The 19,257-nt window shown below is 40.4% G+C and overlaps 1 protein-coding gene and 1 long non-coding RNA gene across 2 annotated transcripts; one reads left to right on the top strand and one right to left on the bottom strand.

The window, feature by feature from the left end:
- The first annotated feature begins 24 nt into the window (after positions 1–24).
- lin7b (lin-7 homolog B (C. elegans)) lies at positions 25–18,299 on the top strand. Its single transcript, XM_034113574.1, has 6 exons — positions 25–297; positions 7,532–7,650; positions 8,945–9,016; positions 13,147–13,356; positions 14,376–14,539; positions 17,754–18,299. Exons 1-6 carry the CDS (start codon positions 222–224, stop codon positions 17,773–17,775), a joined length of 663 nt encoding a protein of 220 aa, XP_033969465.1. The 5' UTR covers positions 25–221; the 3' UTR covers positions 17,776–18,299.
- LOC117469193 lies at positions 1,695–2,412 on the bottom strand. The gene is made up of 2 exons (XR_004554569.1): positions 2,365–2,412; positions 1,695–1,978 (listed from the first exon to the last, which is right to left on the bottom strand). It is a non-coding gene; the product is annotated as an uncharacterized LOC117469193 (long non-coding RNA).
- Positions 18,300–19,257: the final 958 nt, after the last annotated feature.

The raw sequence follows: 19,257 nt of genomic DNA on the forward strand, positions 1-19,257 counted from the left end.
GCGCAGTTGAAGCGCGCTCCTGGTTCTTCCAGAAGATGCTGAGCTGCTCATTATACAGCCCGCAGTGAGCACAGGACGCTGAGCCTCACCCAGCACCACCAGCCTCACCCTGCTACCGACCCTCACATGCTTTCATCGAAGATGGAACACGCATATCTGTGAACCAGTTTCTGCTCAATTACGGAGTGTTAGACGGGCAGCCTGGACCGGAGGAGACCAGAATGATGTCCTCTTACTATCACCCTGCCAAGGAAGCAGACATGGCGGCCATGACAGAGCCGCTCTGCCTGGAGAGAGGTAACGTCCACTCTGCATTGGGCTGGCTAACAGAACTGTAGATTAAAAAAAACACCGCAGCCTTTTCTAAAGATGGCAGCGATGCACAGTTGGTTCTTTGACTAAAATGACAATAGTACACATGAAGGCGTTATTTCTTGGTTATCAAGTAATTCACATTAGTGTATATGCCGCGTTTATTCCTACACATGTTTGAAGCACGAGCAATAACTCGGGCACTCGCACGTTTCTTTCTTTTCATTAACTGCAATATCCGTTCACACAATGCCAGTGGATAAAGGACAACCTTTAGTGCAAACGTGCTTCATTGCCCAGTTTGCTATATAAACATCGAATGACTAAGTCTGATCGTGCTTATTTCTGAGAGTAGTTCGCGCGGTGCAGCGCGTGCACCTCTGGTTAAAGCTATGACGCGGATGCAGCCAGTTTAGGTGCGGTCAAGCCTAAAACAGGCCGTTTCTCAATCGCGAGGATATTGGCTTCCAAGCCAATATTTCAAGGATGCTACGTCATCGAGTGCCGCCGAAGGACTGTTCCAATCTCCAGCATACTTGGAATTCCACCGAGGCCGCGTCCTTGGTTTGGGGGAAATTTCGAGGCTGCGCATGGGTAGACTTCGCGTCCTTAAAATCCCCACAATGCTTTGCGCATGGACCAATTTCCCCAAATCTGTGAGTAGTATGAAGCTGCAGCCTCGGAGGAGGATGCACTCTCAGGACCGCATGCACTCTCAGGACCCTAGTTGTTTTGCAACATCGCCACCTAGCGGATTGGATGACCGCAAAAGTACAACCAGCGAGTATTGAGTCTCATACACTGCGAGTCTCTTTAGACATTGTAATGCTTGTTATTAACCATCTAAAAATGCATGAAAATATGTTTTTCTTACTGAAATTACATTATTATTATTAACAAGTTGTTAATATGTTTTTGATTTTTAATAACAAATGTATTTTGTATGTCAGATGTAAAAAGATAGTCTTTTATATTTGTCTTTATCAAATTTGACATACAACATAAATATATATATATATATATATATATTGTAGTAATAATGATATAATCTATTTATAATTGTAAATGTATATTGTATGTAGACATACATTTAGATGTATATTTTGTTAAAAGAAAACTGTTAATTTAGTTTTTGGGAGAAGGGGTGGGGTTAAATAAGTGTAAACTCCTTTGAATCAATTTGATACTGCTTATGTTTCTACAGTATCATAATTCTCTTGTTTCATTTCATTATTATATATATATATATTTTATTGTATTACACGTTCGAAATAAATCAAATCAAATGTGTCTTTGAAGAGGTGCTAGATTACTCAAAAACAACTGTTAGTGTGTTTATGCACCAGGCTGCAAAAGATAAACATGCAATTTGACGAGAGGAATTTCAGTGCAGAATACATTTTTATTTATTGGGCACTGTGGATTCTTCACTGGGGTGAGGCGGGGTCTGCTGTTCCCTCAACCACCAGACAACAGCAACAGCTGCAGTACCCCGGGAAGCCCTCTTCTGAGTAAAAACCCTGCAACACTCCTCGCCGTCCACTTCCCCGGTAGCCTGTGCCAACGTCCTTATAAAGGTTGTCGCAGTAAAAGCACCTGGAAATTTGGTATTCCTTCCGAAATTCCCTTTTGTGTCCCTCTGAGAAGACATTCCAGTTGACGACACCTGAAGTAGAATGTCATAAGAAAATTACAATTCAGACAGAAAAACAACAAAACCTTCCTTAATTTAGCTGACCTTACTCTTAGTCAATCAACTTCATAATACTAGGATAGGAGAAGGCAGAAGTAAAGACACTTTATAAACTTACTGTCAAGCCAGTTGAAGTGGGCTTCCTTTTGGAATTAGCTTTTGCCGAAAGCTATAGCTAACAAATAATTGTTTTTAGTGCCTTTAATACTGTTAGAAGCTATCATAAGCTAACAGATGTTTGTTTGTATTGCCTTAAGACTATCATAGTTAATGTTAGCTAATCACACTTCATTTCAAGACACCGGAATTGTTATTAATGTTAAACAAATAAAACTTTAAAAGCACTTCACACTACTCACACTCTCTGCGTTGTCGTTCATATTCATGTCTCCTGCTCACTAGGTGGCGATGTTGCAAAACAACTAGGGTCCTGAGAGTGCATGCGGTCCTGAGAGTGCATGCGGTCCTGAGAGTGCATCCTCCTCCGAGGCTGCAGCTTCATACTATTGAAATCTGTGGCGGAAGATGTAAGGCGGGGCCTCTCATATGACGCACACTTGCTAGCCTGTTCCACTCTTTGTTTTCCGAATGCCAGGAAGTATTCTTGCCTTGCTTCTGAAGCAAGATGCTCGGCTCGGCTGTGCTACCAAGCCAGCATCCTCGCAATTGAGAAACGGCCACAGTCTCATCAACATTACATTTGAATGGCTGTCATTCAGGCGCATTTCCGCCACTGTGATTACAAATGCGTTATTTAAATCATAACGAGAACCAGTGTCTATTCGCACTCTGTTGATAATAAGAGTGGTGAAGGAATAAATCCTTAGCATTTTAACATTTGTGGTTCCTTCTCTCTAAAGTCAATGTTTTTTGAACGTTCAAGGTCACAGAGGATGCCAAATGCTCTTGCTGCTACACCTACATATGTTTGTACCGGTGTGAAGAGACTCCCAAGGTGTAAGGATAAACAAACTTCAAATGTTTCCCCCTATTTGAAAACCAGTCTCAAAATAGAGCGGATACGATTTATACTCTTTGACGTCAATAATAATGTGTTGGTCGGTCGGAGCAAGCCATACAGTGATCATGGTAACCCCTGCCAAACTTACCAATGAACATCAGGCATACACCATATGATATCCAGGACCATCGGCGATTGTGTCACAAAATGGGCAGCTCAACCCTGCACAGCTGGATATCCGTTTTAACTGAGACAAAGAATGGGTCCATACCAACTCTCCGTGACTACACAACCAACTTCAAAGCTGTAAGTTTTGCCATTACTGTACGAGTTTTACTGTTTTACTGTTCATTTAGCTGACTTCGTTAAAGCTCACCTATTATTCTATATTTTAACAATATATTATAGGGCCATATCCAGTGGCGTTTTTATATATACAAAAGTGGTGGGGCACAAAAAACGTAGATGTTTATATTAGGGCTGTCAAGTTAACGCGCTAATAACGCGTTAACGCAAAAATAATTAACGCCACTAATTATTTTAACGCGATTAACGCATGTGTATTTTTTGTCCTCGGCCGCCCCGTAGTTTCAGAGCGCATCGAGTTTAAAATACCATCTACAAGCTGATGCTGACAGCCCCGCTCCTGCCGCCCACAAGTGGCAGACCACACTTCCACGCTCACCGGCAGGCCCGGACTGGCCATCGGGAGGACCGGGAGGGTGTGTGTATGTGTGGCGCGACTCGAGCGAGGCACACCTTACGTGTTGTTGTTGTTGTTAGCATCTGGTGCTAGCTAGCTGCGCTAACGGATATAAGGAGCTGTTTCAATGAAAACAGAGGAGCGACATTTCGCCGACAACTGCGCCGAGCACTTGACTTTATGCAGGTAGCCAGACAGTGGGACATTGTACGAAAAGTCAGCACACTCAGCACGGATAGTGCGCGCAACATGATTGCAGCGTCCAGGCAGCTCCCGTTCGAGCATATATGCCTTGAGCTGCACATAGCTCCAACGATCCATCACAGTGTCTCCACATTCACACACACACACACACACACACACACACACACACACACACACACACACACACACTTTGTATTATTGTATGAGAGAGGTTCCAGGTTGAATTGAGGCGAATATTTGTAATGTTCCACTCATATGTTGATAAGAGTATTAAAAACTTGAAAGATATCCCTCTAAGGTACATTTAGAACAGATGAAAAATGTGCGATTAATCGCGATTAACTATGGACAATCATGCGATTAATCGCGATTAAATATTTTAATCGACTGACAGCCCTAGTTTATATATAAGCTTCTGCAGTGACGTTCAGTGAGGTTCATGGCTGGTGAGGCACTGGCACTGACTCTTCAGGTTTACAAATATTATATTTTGACCTAAATCAAAATATTCTATTATTTTCAAAAGCTTTTTTTGTCTGATACTTCGATTAATTTTAAACAGACAGTTCAACAAAAGGATACCCAAAAAATGTAATCTTATTATTTAAATATTGGATTTTTCTCTCTTAGTAAGATCCCATTTTCAATAAAATTGTGGTCTTACCTTGACTTGAAGATGAAGTCCATTTGCCTATCCTTCTGGACAAAAATCTCTTACTTTTTTGTAAAAGTCCTCCTTATCTTCTTGTAGGTTCAAAAGTCGAATCATAAATCTAATCGATAGATTTATTATGATCGATAGATTTATGATAAGAAAATTATAAAAGTAGGGTAGACATGTGGATATTATCCGGCTGAACAAAACGTGCATTTATCTAACAGGTACGTTTCCCACAGATCTTATTTCGAGCTATTTTCTAAAATCCTATGGAGAAATCTCATTGCTTTTTCGTCGAGGGAAGCCATGCGCAGCTTACTTCCTGGTTTTAGGACGCGTCACTGCACCTCTCTCGTCTCCTCTTCACACACTACACTTTTCGCGGCACACGTACTTACAGCCAATCAGTTCTGAATTATGTGAGATGACGTTTGGTGGGTATGTCAGCACAGTGCCCCTATGGTGATTATTTTTTTGCCGCACACATTGAATAGAAAAATACTCTGCATGCGCAGTGTCGTTTTTACAGTCACCATTCACTTAGACAGTGAGAGACAGAGCTTGATCGGGGCTTGACCCACGTCGCTCAAAACGGCTCAATAGGCACACTGTAGACACTAATTAGAAGAACACAGACTAAAACAGCAATGTACAGACGAATCAGATGATTAAACATGATCGTAAAATATATTTTAAGATGTATTTTTTTGGTAATTATTATTTTAATACTTTCTGCTGACACTAGGTGGGGCTGTGCCCCTAATGACCAGTCGCCACTGGCCATATCTATAAAAAACATATCTAAAGGACTAAGACGTCGAGCATTGTTTCTGATACAGCGACGTTTCTGATGGGGCCGTGGGCGTAAAGCCAGCCCACATTTGAGTAATGTTGTCATTTCAGCAGCAAATCTGGATCAGCTCCGTTGTTCCCCCGTTTCTAGAGATTTGGGTACGGAGGAAAAGAAATAGGGTTTTATTTTCGGATACTTTGTGAGTCTCCTTACACACCAGGGACACATTTATGTATAAAAGACATCAAAAAGTGAATTTTGTATAATAGGTGACCTTTAAGTTGAGAGCTACTGTGCTGTCAGGATTCAGATGGACTTACTGAAATATTAGGGTTATTCCAGAATTTGAGGAAATGTTCTGTACCACCTATGCAATTCCAAATATCCATGCCCAAATGTTAAAACATGCACTTGTTTTGTTAAATATACTTTCCCTTTGACAATGTGTAATTCAAGTTGCAGGGTTTAAAAATATTATTTGAATTATTTGGAATTTCTGAAATGGCTCTCGTGTACCACCTAAAAAGAGTCCTTTTTTTCTTGTCCCTCCTTCTTGGTGAACAACTTTTAAAACAGGCTTTTATTTGTTTTCTTTGCTATTATTTTGTTGATACAGTATATGTCTCTTGTAATGGTAAAATAAATCATAAACATATTTTAAACAACAGTAATTGAATTGATGGCTACTGCCATGGGTAGACTATATGTAAGTCCTCTCTTTTATTTACATATTTTTCTATTCTCTCAGTCTATAACGAGTGTGGCAGTCAAACAAATGCAACCCTGTTCCTCCTATTATCAGAATAAGATAAGTTTGTTTCAAAGTTATCTTTCTTTTGTTTGTCCTTGTCTTGAAAGTAGTAGTAGTAAACATTCTGCAGCTAGCAATAATTCCTGAGGTAAAAGCTTTGAGCATTGATTTGCAAACCTGTTACTATAACTTGGTTACAGTTCAGTTACAGGGTTGCATTTCCTGAAAAGGAAAATCCAGAAAATTATAAAATAAAGAGTTTAAAAGTTTCTTTCAGTAGTTTTGCTGTCTAAATTCTCCAATTCTCGAATGATCCAATAGTGACAATGTTATTTAGCCAGTTGCATTGCATTTCCAGTGTAACATAACCCCTCCAGGTCTCTCTGGGCACACTTGGTCATTATTTGAACCTCTCAATACGTTTACAATGTTTCTTATTCCTCTTATTCCTATCATGTTTAACACTGTTGACATAACTTCACATGTACTATATTTTGCAGTAAACGTTACCTTTTCCTCCTGTCATACAATTTGATGTTATTGAGGATAGTATAATGTAACAGTGAATCTGCTGTTTTACAGGTGAGTGACCTGAAGCTCCTGTTGGAAGTTTCCAGACTCACATCACACAGACCCTCAGAAGAGAAGCAGCATCACTGTCAGACAACCAGCTGACACCACTTCAGAATCATGCATTTACCCAATTTATATTTAAAAATATTGTCTTTGAATAAACTGTTTTATTTTGAAGGAGGGTTTTGTCATTTTTTGGATTAAAAATGTCCTGTTCTGTTTAACATCCTGACTGAATGTACTAATTGTATTCCCTAATTACAGGTAGTAAATACTAATGTAAGCACAACACATTTATCTGGTCCACAGTCAAACATGATTACAGTGTTGACAGGTTACAGCATGACTTATACAATGCTGTTTAAAGCATTTCAATAGGCTTTCAAACAGATCATATGCAGCTTGGACAAAAAATATACAGTACAAATTTGGCGATAACTGTGAAAGTAAAAGATCTAAGAGTCTGTGAAACATAGAGACAGTCTACCAGCAGCTGGTACTTAAATTATTCAGCTGTTGTAAATAAGATCCGCTTTCATAAATAATAAAGACTGTTCCAACATGTTGCTAACTTGACAGTAATCAGTATACTTCTGTTATAACTTTGGTTACTTACGTTAATCAGCTGCATTGTTACCATACCTGAAATAATCCAGCTAAACTCTGTAACTCCACACAACACAGGCTTTCTTCCTCACTGGGTCTGCTGTCCGCTCTCTCTCTCTCACATGTTCCTTTAAGACACTTTAAACACAGCATTGATAGCGGTTCACACTGTTTGATGACATATACTGAGCAGAGAGAGCTAATAGCTTCAGCAAAACTTACCCACGAAAATCGCTGCAGGTGTGGGTAATATAAGCTTGTGTGTTTTGTCTGTAAGATGTGTGCAGGGTGATCGAGCTGCTGGACCGTCTGCAGCGGAGTGGGGAACTGCCTCCTCCAAAACTGCAGGCCCTCCAGAGAGTCCTGCAGAGCAAATTCTGTGCTGCCATCAGAGAGGTATGGATATACAGCGGTGGGTGAGGGGAATTCTGGGGGCAAAATACTGGAGTGCTCCAGCCCATTTCTTTACACATCTTACACATAGTGTTTCCTTCCTGATGAATTGACAATAGGCAATAGGCATATCTACATTGTATCATCACGTGGCCCAGTGTAGGTACAGTCGGATTCTTAGCACCACGGTTGTGTTTTCCTTAGTCCCGATGAATCGTTCAAATCTTTTGTGAACCCCATTATGTGCTTCAGTGAAGTTAAAGGTGGAAGTTTAGTAAGTAAGGTAAGTTTGAGAAACCGGCTCGAGATACACTTTTTGTTATATTCCATGGAATGCTCTTAACATCCCGATAGCAATGAATATCTTAAGAGCTTTGACAAAAAATCCATACAAAAATATCATCTGTGGAAGCCGTAATACTGTAAAAAGCACGACCAATCATTTTAGCCGGCCCGGCTAAAATAACTGGATGGCCTACTTGCCTGTCAGCCTTCCATCTGTGCACAAACTTATCTCGTGCCCTCATTGGTCATGTGCGCGTTCGTGTGTGTTGGAGGAGGGGCTCTGTAAGGAAGTGGCAGATTTTTTCCGGCTGTGTATTTTCAAATTCTAGCGATCTTGAGCTGGTTTCTCAAATTTACCTACCCCACCTTTAAGGAACATTTTATAGGAAAATACATAAGTTTGGTTCTTTTCACTATTCAACAGCAACCCTCAGCTCTGTGTCCAGCTAAAGAGAGATGTGAGCAGAAGAGGCGAGGAAGTGACTTAAGGGGAGAAGAGTCAAGGCAACATGCATTTAATGAAATGTTTCCTCTGAGCGGTCATTTTTAAAGTGACATCAATTAAATATGACAGGAGGCACAGTGGCATCAGCATCAACTGTCTTGGTTTTGTTATACAGCTGTATTTTATTATCTCTGCCAGAGCATAACAGTGTTTATGGCAATTTATATATTTACTTTGAATTAAATTCACAAATTGGCTTAATGTGACAATCTACAGTCTACAGAAGCAGCCAGGCGCAGGTTGATGTGACTGAGTGGGAAATCCTGGCTGTTGACGTGCTAAATAACAACATAAGTAAACCGTTTCAGAATCAAACAATACATTTAATAATCAGAGCACTCACATAAAAACTTGCTTTATTTGCTCCTTGGGATGCATTTAAGGAATTGTGGGAAATGGGTCAACTTTTTGGTCTCAGATGTTTTTCACCTGTTTATCCAGTGTATTTCTCTTAACTACATTCATATGTTGGTCTGATTCCTCTGTAATCTGCTCGTGGCCCCTCAGGTATATGAGCAGCTCTATGACACTCTGGACATTGTTGGAGGACCAGAGGTGCGAGCACAGGCAACTGCCAAGGTATTACATGCAAACTAATAACCTTTTAGTTATGAATAACTTCACTATTGCACAAACGAAATGTCATAGAGACATAAGGCCTTATTTTTTTATAAATATACATACTATATATAGGAGGTGTGTGGTTTTTCTATCTTCATATGCATGTGATTAAATCCTCTCAGGTTGCTTGCTGTTATCATTCCTCTTGTTCATATGTTTTTAATTCAGAACCAAACCAACTGCAGCTTTTGGGATTAAAATAGTCTCATACTGTATTGTAATGCTCACAGGGAGCGGCAGGACTGAACCAACAATGCAAACACTGAGACTTGGGACTTGGAACTTGGAAAAAAGTTAACAGATCGCTTGTGTAAACTGGCTTGATTTGGGAAACATGGAGGTGTGGAGGATTCTCATGGTCCTAGGGAGCTTGAAGATAACCAAACTGGCTGACCCGGGGTGTACTGGGGAGCAGCACGTCTGTGGCGATTAGCAGATTGATGATTTCTGGCTGTTGTCTGGAGGAGAGCCGAGCTTGGGTCCTTCCAGATCTTACAGCAAAGGTGGATGTGCAGTTTTACCGAGGGAACTGCTAATTCGACCTCCTCTTCAGGAACAACCCAGTCTCACTGCATTTCGTGTTATAGTCACGAAATGTAATCTAGTGATTCGTGTTCACCAACACGATTTTCCCCTTTTTTCCGTGTCACACAGAACGATTTTAAAAGCAATGTATTTCTATTGGTAGTATGTTTCGTGCCTGCACCACGTCTTTTTGTCCAGTCGGCTCTTGGAAGACCAGAAGCTGTGTGGTTCATAAAACCTTTTTCTTACTCAATATCAAGCCACGATTATTGTTTTTATTTTAAATCGTATAATGTCGGAATTTTTTTGTCGTCCGTGAAGAAAATCAATGGGGCTCAGAATACTGAAATATATTTTTTTTTAATCTTTTTTCCTTCTAATTTGTTATTCCTTTCTAAATAACACACTGTTATTTACTCAACAATAACACACAATTATCCTTGTTTTTATTTATTTGTTTAATTCTATAATATCTGGCTTTTTTGCCGTCCGTCAGGAACTGAATTTCAAAATAAAGTCACCGGAAACAGACGTAGGCAATACACACCCACTGAACTGATTACCCAAGATCCTCAGCTATGGTTGAAGCTCGGTAATTGGATGTTTTAGCCGCAATGCACGTTGGGATATGGTGTTAATGCGATATGAACTAACTATCAACAGAATTGCGTTGCCAGGCAACAGCGTGGGGTGAAAACAGTAGTTTCGGTCTCGAAGTTTGCATAGTAACCTGCAGTACTCATCAACTAAAAACATCAGTTTATCCTTGTTAATTACACAACATTGATTGGTTTAAATTGTGTACAATGCTTTTGTGTTTTCCCCCTTCGATTCGGAGAAACAAATCGTTTTTTCGGAGTTTAGGATGACCGAAGACACTACACTACCCATAATCCTCAGCTATCGTTTGGGACTACAGTCCCTTTGCTTGACAAACCCCGTGATTAATCTTCAAGCTCTGTGATTGGATGTTGGAGTGGCAGTGTGCCAAGGTTACGCCGAGCGTCAAACAGCTCTATGAAATGGAATGAAACCACGGCAGACTATCCAAAACTGGGTTGCAGTCGAATAGTCCAAAAATCAGCTCTTAACGTCTATCCCTTGATAGTGAAACGTCACGGGGTTAAGGGATAGGCAGAACAGGAAAGCAGCACCACGGATCTTCACACATAAACTTAATATTGACTCATGTGGGTGAGCGGTTTGCTGATGTCAACGTTGTGAATCGAGTTGCCCATGGTGGCGGTGGGGTTATGGTATGGGCAGGCGTATGTTATGGACAGCGAACACGGGTGCATTTTATCGATGGCATTTTGAATGCACAGGGATACCGTGAGGAGATCCTGAGGCCCATTGTTGTGCCATTCATCCACCACCATCACCTCATGTTGCAGCATGATAATGCACGGCCCCATGTTGCAAGGATCTGTACACATGTCACCTATTGAGCATGGTTGGGATGCTCTGGATCGGAGTATACGACAGCGTGTTCCAGTTCCTGCCAACATCCAGCAACTTCGCACAGCCATTGAAGAGGAGTGGACCAACATTCCACAGGCCACAACCAATAACCTGATCAATTCTCTGCCAAGGAGATGTGTTGCACTGCGTGAGGCTAATGGTGGTCACACTGACTGGATTTCTGACCCCGCCGTTCCTACAGTAATAAATGTCTCTTTTCAAGATAAAAGTGCACATTTTAGAGTGGCTCACATTGTGACCAGCCTAGGGCACACCTGTGCAATAATCATGCTTTCTAATCAGCATCTTGATATGCCACACCTGTGAGGTGGATGGATTATCTCGGCAAAGAAAGAGTGCTCACTAACACAGATTTAGACACATTTGTGAACAATATTTGAGAGAAATAGGCCTTTTGTTTACATAGAAAAGTCTTAGATCTTTGATTTCAGCCCATGAAAAATGGGAGCAAAAACAAGTGTTGCGTTTATATTTTTGTTCAGTGTAGAACCAAGAACTCACTTTGCAGCGCCTCATTTGACTGAACCGCCAAACTATGCACCATGCCCTCTGCACACCAAAATACTGCAAACTGAATTTAAGATTAGGAAAATACCAATCAGAGTGCTGCTGATAATCTTTATATTCATTCAACACAGCTTTGTGTGACACATTCTGCAACATAACTGGAGATTATGTTGCAAATTGTGTCACAGTATTTTATTTTTTATAATATGAAACAGATATTTGATATGGGGTGAATTGCCTTAATGTGGGACACTCCCTAATGTGGGACACCTAAGCTCCAGTGGGTGTAGGTCTTCCTCAAACAAATGAGAGTCATTAGGCTTGTTTGAGATGAGCTGCGTCTCGCCTCGAAAGTAGACGAGAATAGCCGATTGCAGCCGGGGGAGGTCTCAAAAAGCTCGCCTGAAGTCAGACAGCTCGGAGTCGGCTTGACTCGGTTTGCAAAGGCGGAAATTGCGTTGGCGTTCTTCGTTGCAGATGAAGTGGATGCAATAGAAATCCCACAATTATTATATCACTACAAATGAATGACTCAAGTGTCTGTTCATTTGAAAACAAATCAATACAAGGGGGGTTGAATCCTACATGTAAAAGACAGAACCACTTATTACTTTTCAAAACTACTTCCGTCAGTGGTCTTCACCAGTTTGCATTTATAAAGAATGCACAAATGTGTTTAATCGTTAATGTCAGATATGTAAGTAAATACATTTGTTCCTGCTCAAGATTAGATTCAACTTTATTGTTATTGCACAGATTACAGGTACTGAGACAACGAAATGCAGTTTAGCTTCTAACCAGGAGTGCATAAAGCAGTAAAGTGAAAAGTAATGTACACAATCTACAGAATAAAATATAGAATGAATTGAATGATGAAAAAACAGTGAGGGGTATGAATACACTAGATATACACAGCAGCCTGTGAGCAGTATGAACAGTATGAACAGTGTGTATGAATATGCTAAGATATATAAAGTATGAAAACGGTAAGCAGTGCAAGTATAGTATACAATATATAGATATTAATTTCATGATGATAAACATTGTGGAACAATGATGAAAAATGTGAATGGAAGTGGCGACGTAAAACTGACACAAAACAACAACAAACTTTTGCCGAGCCAATGGAGAGTTTCATCCCCAGCACGGGGTAAAACCCACCAATGAGCGCTCAGCTGGAGATACCAGCAAGTCGTTTCCCATCAAGCATTTAGCTTCTGCAGCTCGTGGAGAGAAACTGCTCCGCCTCGCTCTCAAGGCTACCGGCGTCTTTGTCCCGCGAGATTTCAACGTCTCATGTAGTCGAGCCTCCAGAGCAAGTCGGACACAATGACTAACCATCATGCAACGCACTAGCAAGACGGCGGTCGCAATTGCGCAGGTCTGCGTCGGTCTCGCTCATCTCAAACAAGCCTAATGAAACTGTGATGTCATGTGATCAAAATCACATGACTTCTCAAATGTCCAATCACAGATGAGGGTGGAGCAACCTTCAAACAGGAAGCACCCCAACAAAAAAAATCCCACATTAGGCTAAATCACCCTGCTTATCATATTGTTGCTTTCCTGACCAGGCCACAGTGGCAGCCTTTGCAGCCAGCGAGGGCCACGCCCACCCAAGGGTAGTGGAGCTGCCCAAGACAGAAGAAGGTCTTGGCTTTAACATCATGGGGGGCAAAGAGCAGAACTCCCCCATCTACATCTCCAGAGTGATCCCTGGGGGGGTGGCCGATCGCCAGGGAGGGCTTAAGAGAGGAGACCAGCTACTGTCCGTCAATGGAGTGGTAAGAACAACAAGTAAAAGAGGCAAAACTGCGAGGTATAACTTTCATCATAAATAAACACGGTCCAAACTAATTGATAACATGAGAAAAACAAGGAAGGCGGTGTTGGTTGCATGAGGAGTTGAAGAAGTTACACCACCAGATGTCCCTAGAAATGTTTTTAATGCATTTGTTCTGTCTGAGCTTGATTTCTGTTTTGTAATTCTGTACAGTGCTTCAATGAAAGATATACAAAAGTTCAAACACAATCTGCAACAAAAACAAGGTTCATGTTACCTAAAGCAAAAACGAATATGATACAGAGAACAGTTATGTACAGAGCCATGGCCATTTGAATTCAATGCTGGTGAACATTATTCAAAGCAACACAAAATCAGTTCAAACTTTTGTTAAAGCAATATCTATATTTCAGAAAATGACAATTAAACTGTGTCTGTTTGGCCTAATGACGGTTAAAAGGATAATTATTTTGTTTTCACTTCTGTACTTGATAGTTAATTAAATTAGATGAGTTGTTTTGTGTGTTTATGTTTGTTGTATTTATGTGGATAGTGTGTAAATGTTTGTTGGACTGTGTAGACCCCAGAAGTAAAATAGACATACAGAAGCTCAGGCCCACTGTGAACTTCTTGAAAACCACCTTTAATTCTGATCAATAAATCTGAGTTGTACATCACCAGGTTGGGAGTGTAAGAAATAGACCCCACTGTTACAGGGCTCTTTTTAGCTTTGGCATTATCATAGGGCTGGGGGTTCCTACCTGTCCAAATTTCAAAATGTCCTTCGTGGCCAGTGCTAAAATGTATTTCAAATAAGTTATCACTCTTCCTCTTATTAAATTAGGCCAAGGCTTGGTCTGTAAAAGGTGTTTTTCTGGAGCCACAACCCCTCATAAACAGTTCTCAAAATAAAAACATTGGACCATAGTTCAGTTTACAAGGCTTCTAACAAAATACGTAGATCTGTGCTTGTAAGAGTCTGCTAAAGCTGAGGTCACTGACACAATTTCCTGTATGCAGAGTGTTGAAGGGGAGCACCATGAGAAGGCTGTGGAGCTGCTGAAGGCGGCGCAGGGCTCAGTGAAGCTGGTGGTCCGCTATACCCCCAAGGTCCTGGAGGAAATGGAGGCTCGCTTTGAGAAGATGAGAAGTGCCCGCAGACGACAGCAACACACTAGCTACTCGTGAGGCTGTTCACACATGCACAAACAGGGGGCACATGCACACATGCAGGTTGAGGTTTGTCTCTAATTAATGACCAGCTTCCTGCTAATTATACCGTGTCATACACAGCTAGTTGCTAAATTCATCAACGACTAGATTATTAACATTATTAATTAAAAGAATATTTGATTGATTTGAAAAGGATTGTTGTGATTACGGTAAGAAAAAAATGACCAACTTCAGCGATTTAACTCTAAATGAGGGCAGCGCTGATCGAGGATTTAAGTAACCATCCAAGTCGGATCCGTAATAACTAATTGTGGGTACATCACATACTGCTGTCTTATTATTGGTTTTGCTTTTAAAACGTCAGTGGCCACCAATGTCAGTGTAAATAATTTGCCACTTATATCAAAGCACTCCAACACTGTTGTGTGGGCCCTAAGTAGATTGAAAAGCAAGTGAAGTTTATTCATATAGACCAGGGATGGGCAACTTGGATGGTGGTGGTGGGGGCCACATAATTTATGTACTGGCCACCAGGGGGCCGCAGATTCACTTGGAACACACACACACACAAATTCCATGTATTGTATGTAATTATTAACAAATTAAAGGTGGGGTAGGTAATTTTGGAGAAACCAGCTCGAGTGCGCTAGAATTTGAAAATACACAGCCGGTAAAAAAAACGGCAACTTCCTTACAGAGCCCCTCCTCCAACACACACGAACGCGCACATGACCAATGAGGGCACGAGATAAGTTTGTGCACAGATGGAAGGCTGACAGGCAGGTAGGCCATCCAGTTATTTTAGCCGTGCTTTTTACAGTACTACGGCTTCCACAGATGAAATTTTGTTATGGATTTTTTGTCAAAGCACTTAAGATATTCATCGCTATCGGGATGTTAAGAGCATTCCATGGAATATAACAAAAAGTGTATCTCGAGCCGGTTTCTCAAACTTACCTACCCCACCTTTAAGTCTGACATCTTCATTGACATTTTACAATCTTTCAGGGAACATTCTCTAATAAACTCACTAAACAAATATCAGTTCACAGAAATGTTATTTAATTTTTACAAGTGGCATGTTTGTATTGAACAGGTTATTTAACAGTGGAATAAAACTATTTTAAACTATTGGAAAGCACGGAAAATGTGTGTGCATTAAAATTAACCATTAAGATGACATAAACATGAAGTCATGAACACTAACCCAGACATTAGTTGTCTAACTTGAACCTAAGACACTTGTAGCCTGTCTCTGCTGACGCACAATAAGGGGAATGTCAACACAAACACCTGTCAACCCGCACACTCTGCTGTTCCTCAGCGCCGCTCCCCCTCCCTCCCGCTGAAATTATGAATGAAAAGCGTATAGTAATCATAGATAACACGGCAGGGTCCGTGACAGTTTGTTTTCATCTGATTTCAAATTAACAAAGTCTTGGTTTTTAGAATATTAAACTTGTTTTCGCCAAATTCAGATGATAAATGCAACTTTGAAGCTTGTAAAGGCATAATTACAAGCGGTAACTTAACGTCACAGCAGGCATAACAACAGCCGGTGTTTCTTGTGAGTGTTTCCCGGGAAACAAACACAATACACACAAACGCGTCACAGATTATTTCGCGGTATTTGGCTGTCGAACGAAATCATGTACGCAGCTCGCGACGTAACTAGGAGTCTAGTGGACGGTATCAGTACTACAAGTAAATAATAAAAAATATTTTTAATTTTCTTTTATTAATTACGTTGTTTATAAATTAATCTGAGGGCCGCCATATAGTGGGAATGCTGATACAGCATTCCAACTATATGTTATACTACGGACACAAATTATTATTATTATTCCGCCGACTTATTTTGGCCCTCTTCTCCTCCCACATTCAACATCGCAGAAACTCCGTTCAAACATCAAAACGTTCAGCTCGGTCGGGAATCGCAGGCTATTACTTCACTATCATTCATAACTTTCATAATTCCAGAGATACATCCCATAATTCATCACATCTTTAACCATTGAAGTCAATGGAGATATTCTTCAGACTTCAACAAATCTTCATGCTACTTCAACTGCTAACTGTTCATTCATACTTTCACTCAGAAACCTCATTCCAACTTTAAAATGTTACACATCTTTCTGACATTATTCATGTAACACAACTTTTAAATCTGATTCTTACTTTTAGAGATATTAAACATTGTTCAGACCTTGGTAAAGAGGTTTACTTCAGATTTTAACATTAACTAGAGTGCGTGATGTCACAGCTAGAGTGGAGCAAATCTTGAAATTTGCCTTCATATATTTTTTTAAAACTGCCATAATTCCCAAACCCTACATTCCTGAGACATCATTTTTCATGACAAACGTAGGAAAACATCTCGTAGCTTGAAAAATGACAAATAATTAAGCAAAAAATAATTAAACAAAATGCCTCTTGAGGGCATGAAGTGACAAAAACGTTCAACATGTCTCCATTAAAACCCATTGTAATTTCAGGCAGATATTTCCTCACAGCAGCAGCCGCACACCTTTAGTTAAACTGCCAAAAAGGCCACATTATTAACCAGAAAGTACACAAAAATTACACATCAGATACTCAACTTCCTTGACATGCTTCACGTTTTGAAATTTCACAGATATCTGTTATCGTTCTTCCACAAAACGTTCACATGTAAGAGGTTTATCTCTCATTCAGAACAATGCAAACCTCTCTCTCTCTCTCTCTCTCTCTCTCTCTCTCATCTCTCTCTCTCTATCTCTCTCTCTCTCTCTCTCTCTCTCTCTCTCTCTCTCTCTCTCTCTCTCTCTCTCTCTCTCTCTCTCTCTCTCTCTCTCTCTCTCTCTCTCTCTCTCTACTGGAACAGCGGGGCCGCGCCCAGTACGTGAACTCGCCGCGCAGGTGCACACGCCAGGACAGAGTACATCAGACTCGAGACAAGACTTGCTCGAATCCGAGTCGGAGCGCCAATGTACAAGTCGAGTCCGAGTCATCGTGCGCGAGAATTCACAAGTCCAAGTTCGAGTCCGCGTCAATCAGTGCGCGATTCCATTGAAAAATAACCTGGTACCTATTATCATGCAAGAGTCAATAGCAGACTCATTTCCAAGCAGGCAATACATTTACATTTTTTATTCACAGAAAAATGAATTTTGTTGTGGCCATATTTCTATAATTTTTTGGTGTGTAGTTTACCAATATGCAGTGTTATTCTCTATCTCCCTGCAGATCTCTGGAGTCCAGGGGTTAGCTCAAGTCCTCTGTCGACTTCATCGTCCTACCCCCCTGACTTCTGTTCTAGTGGGAGAATCAAAAAACCAAAGTAGCCTACTAACACCTTGTCTTCATGAAGCCAACGCTGCAGTTTAGGATTTTCTTCCCTCTTTCTCTCCCTACTCCTTAGAGAAATGCTGAATGAGCTTGTTATCAACCCATGCCTAGAATTGTATTTTTCCAGTGTAAAATTACCACAGCATGATATTACTTCCAACAACCTTGTGTTCTCAATTCCCTTTATTTTGTATTGTCATGTACAATACAAAAGTCCAGCACTCTTAGCGGTGTGCAATTAGAGCTCTGTAGCAGAAAAAAGATGGAAGCTGACACACAGCCTTCAATGCTATTTATCATGTCCCATAATAATTATGAAGAACAACCCTGGAATCACTGGCAAGTGTCACCTAGTCAAAGTTTTGGGAATTTTTAAATAATAATGTATTTGTGTATTCATTGATTTTCATAATTATCGATTAAATAAAGTCTGTGTAAAGTAAATGCTGTCATTTTTTTGCTACTGCATATCCATAATGTTCTAAAATGCTCTTCCAGTACACAAAGTTGGCTCTCACAGTAATAAGGGTTATAAGTAATAATAACTCTGTTTTATTGTTCTCTAAGACTCCAAGATTGAAGATTCAAAGGTTTATTGTTGTAACATATACACAACGGTGTAAACATTATTTTTTTTAAATCCTTAATTTTGAGTTTTCACCTTCATTTGACCAATCACAGAATTGTCCAAATCTTGCTTAATTTCGAAATATACCCCCCCCCCCCCCTATTTGAAAGTCAATAATGAATTTCCTTCCACCCTATGCCAACAGCATGGCTGCTAACTCCTCCTTTTCTTTCCCTCCCTCTTCCATAACAGCCCAATCCCTCCCCCAGAGCCCATACAGCTGCACTTATAAACAACACCAGGAGAACATAGGTGAATCGTCCTAGACCTAGGTTCAGAGCCAGATTTCCTAACATATAAACCCAATTAGTAGAGGAACAAATCCCCCGAAAAGGCTTTAGTTTTCCAGATACCCTTACTCGAGGTAGAACAAAGCACAACCATGTTTTTCCATGTCTAGATTATGAAACGGATGGTTGTAGACAATTATTTTACTGCAAAAGTATTTTTTTTTGTTAATGTTTGGGACTTTCCCATAACTGAAAATAGTGAAAATGTAGGCTCCTCTGAATGAGGCCGTGTTGGCCTTATCCCATTTTTTTCTGGAAATAATGATCAGAATGTCACCAAATTTGGACACGAGGCAGAGCATATAATTAAGCAAATATGATATCAATAACTGTCACCATTTTTGTAATATTAAAACTTAAACACATGAATCCCAGGCAGAAATGGAATACCACATTTTAAATGCAAAAGTTTTGTTTATACTTTTCTGTCATTTTTTAACTAAGGAGGCTAATCACCCAAAAATGAAACTGTTATCTTCGCATA

The sequence above is a fragment of the Trematomus bernacchii genome, unplaced genomic scaffold, assembly GCF_902827165.1.
Source record: "Trematomus bernacchii unplaced genomic scaffold, fTreBer1.1, whole genome shotgun sequence".
NCBI classification, from domain to species: Eukaryota; Metazoa; Chordata; class Actinopteri; order Perciformes; family Nototheniidae; genus Trematomus; species Trematomus bernacchii.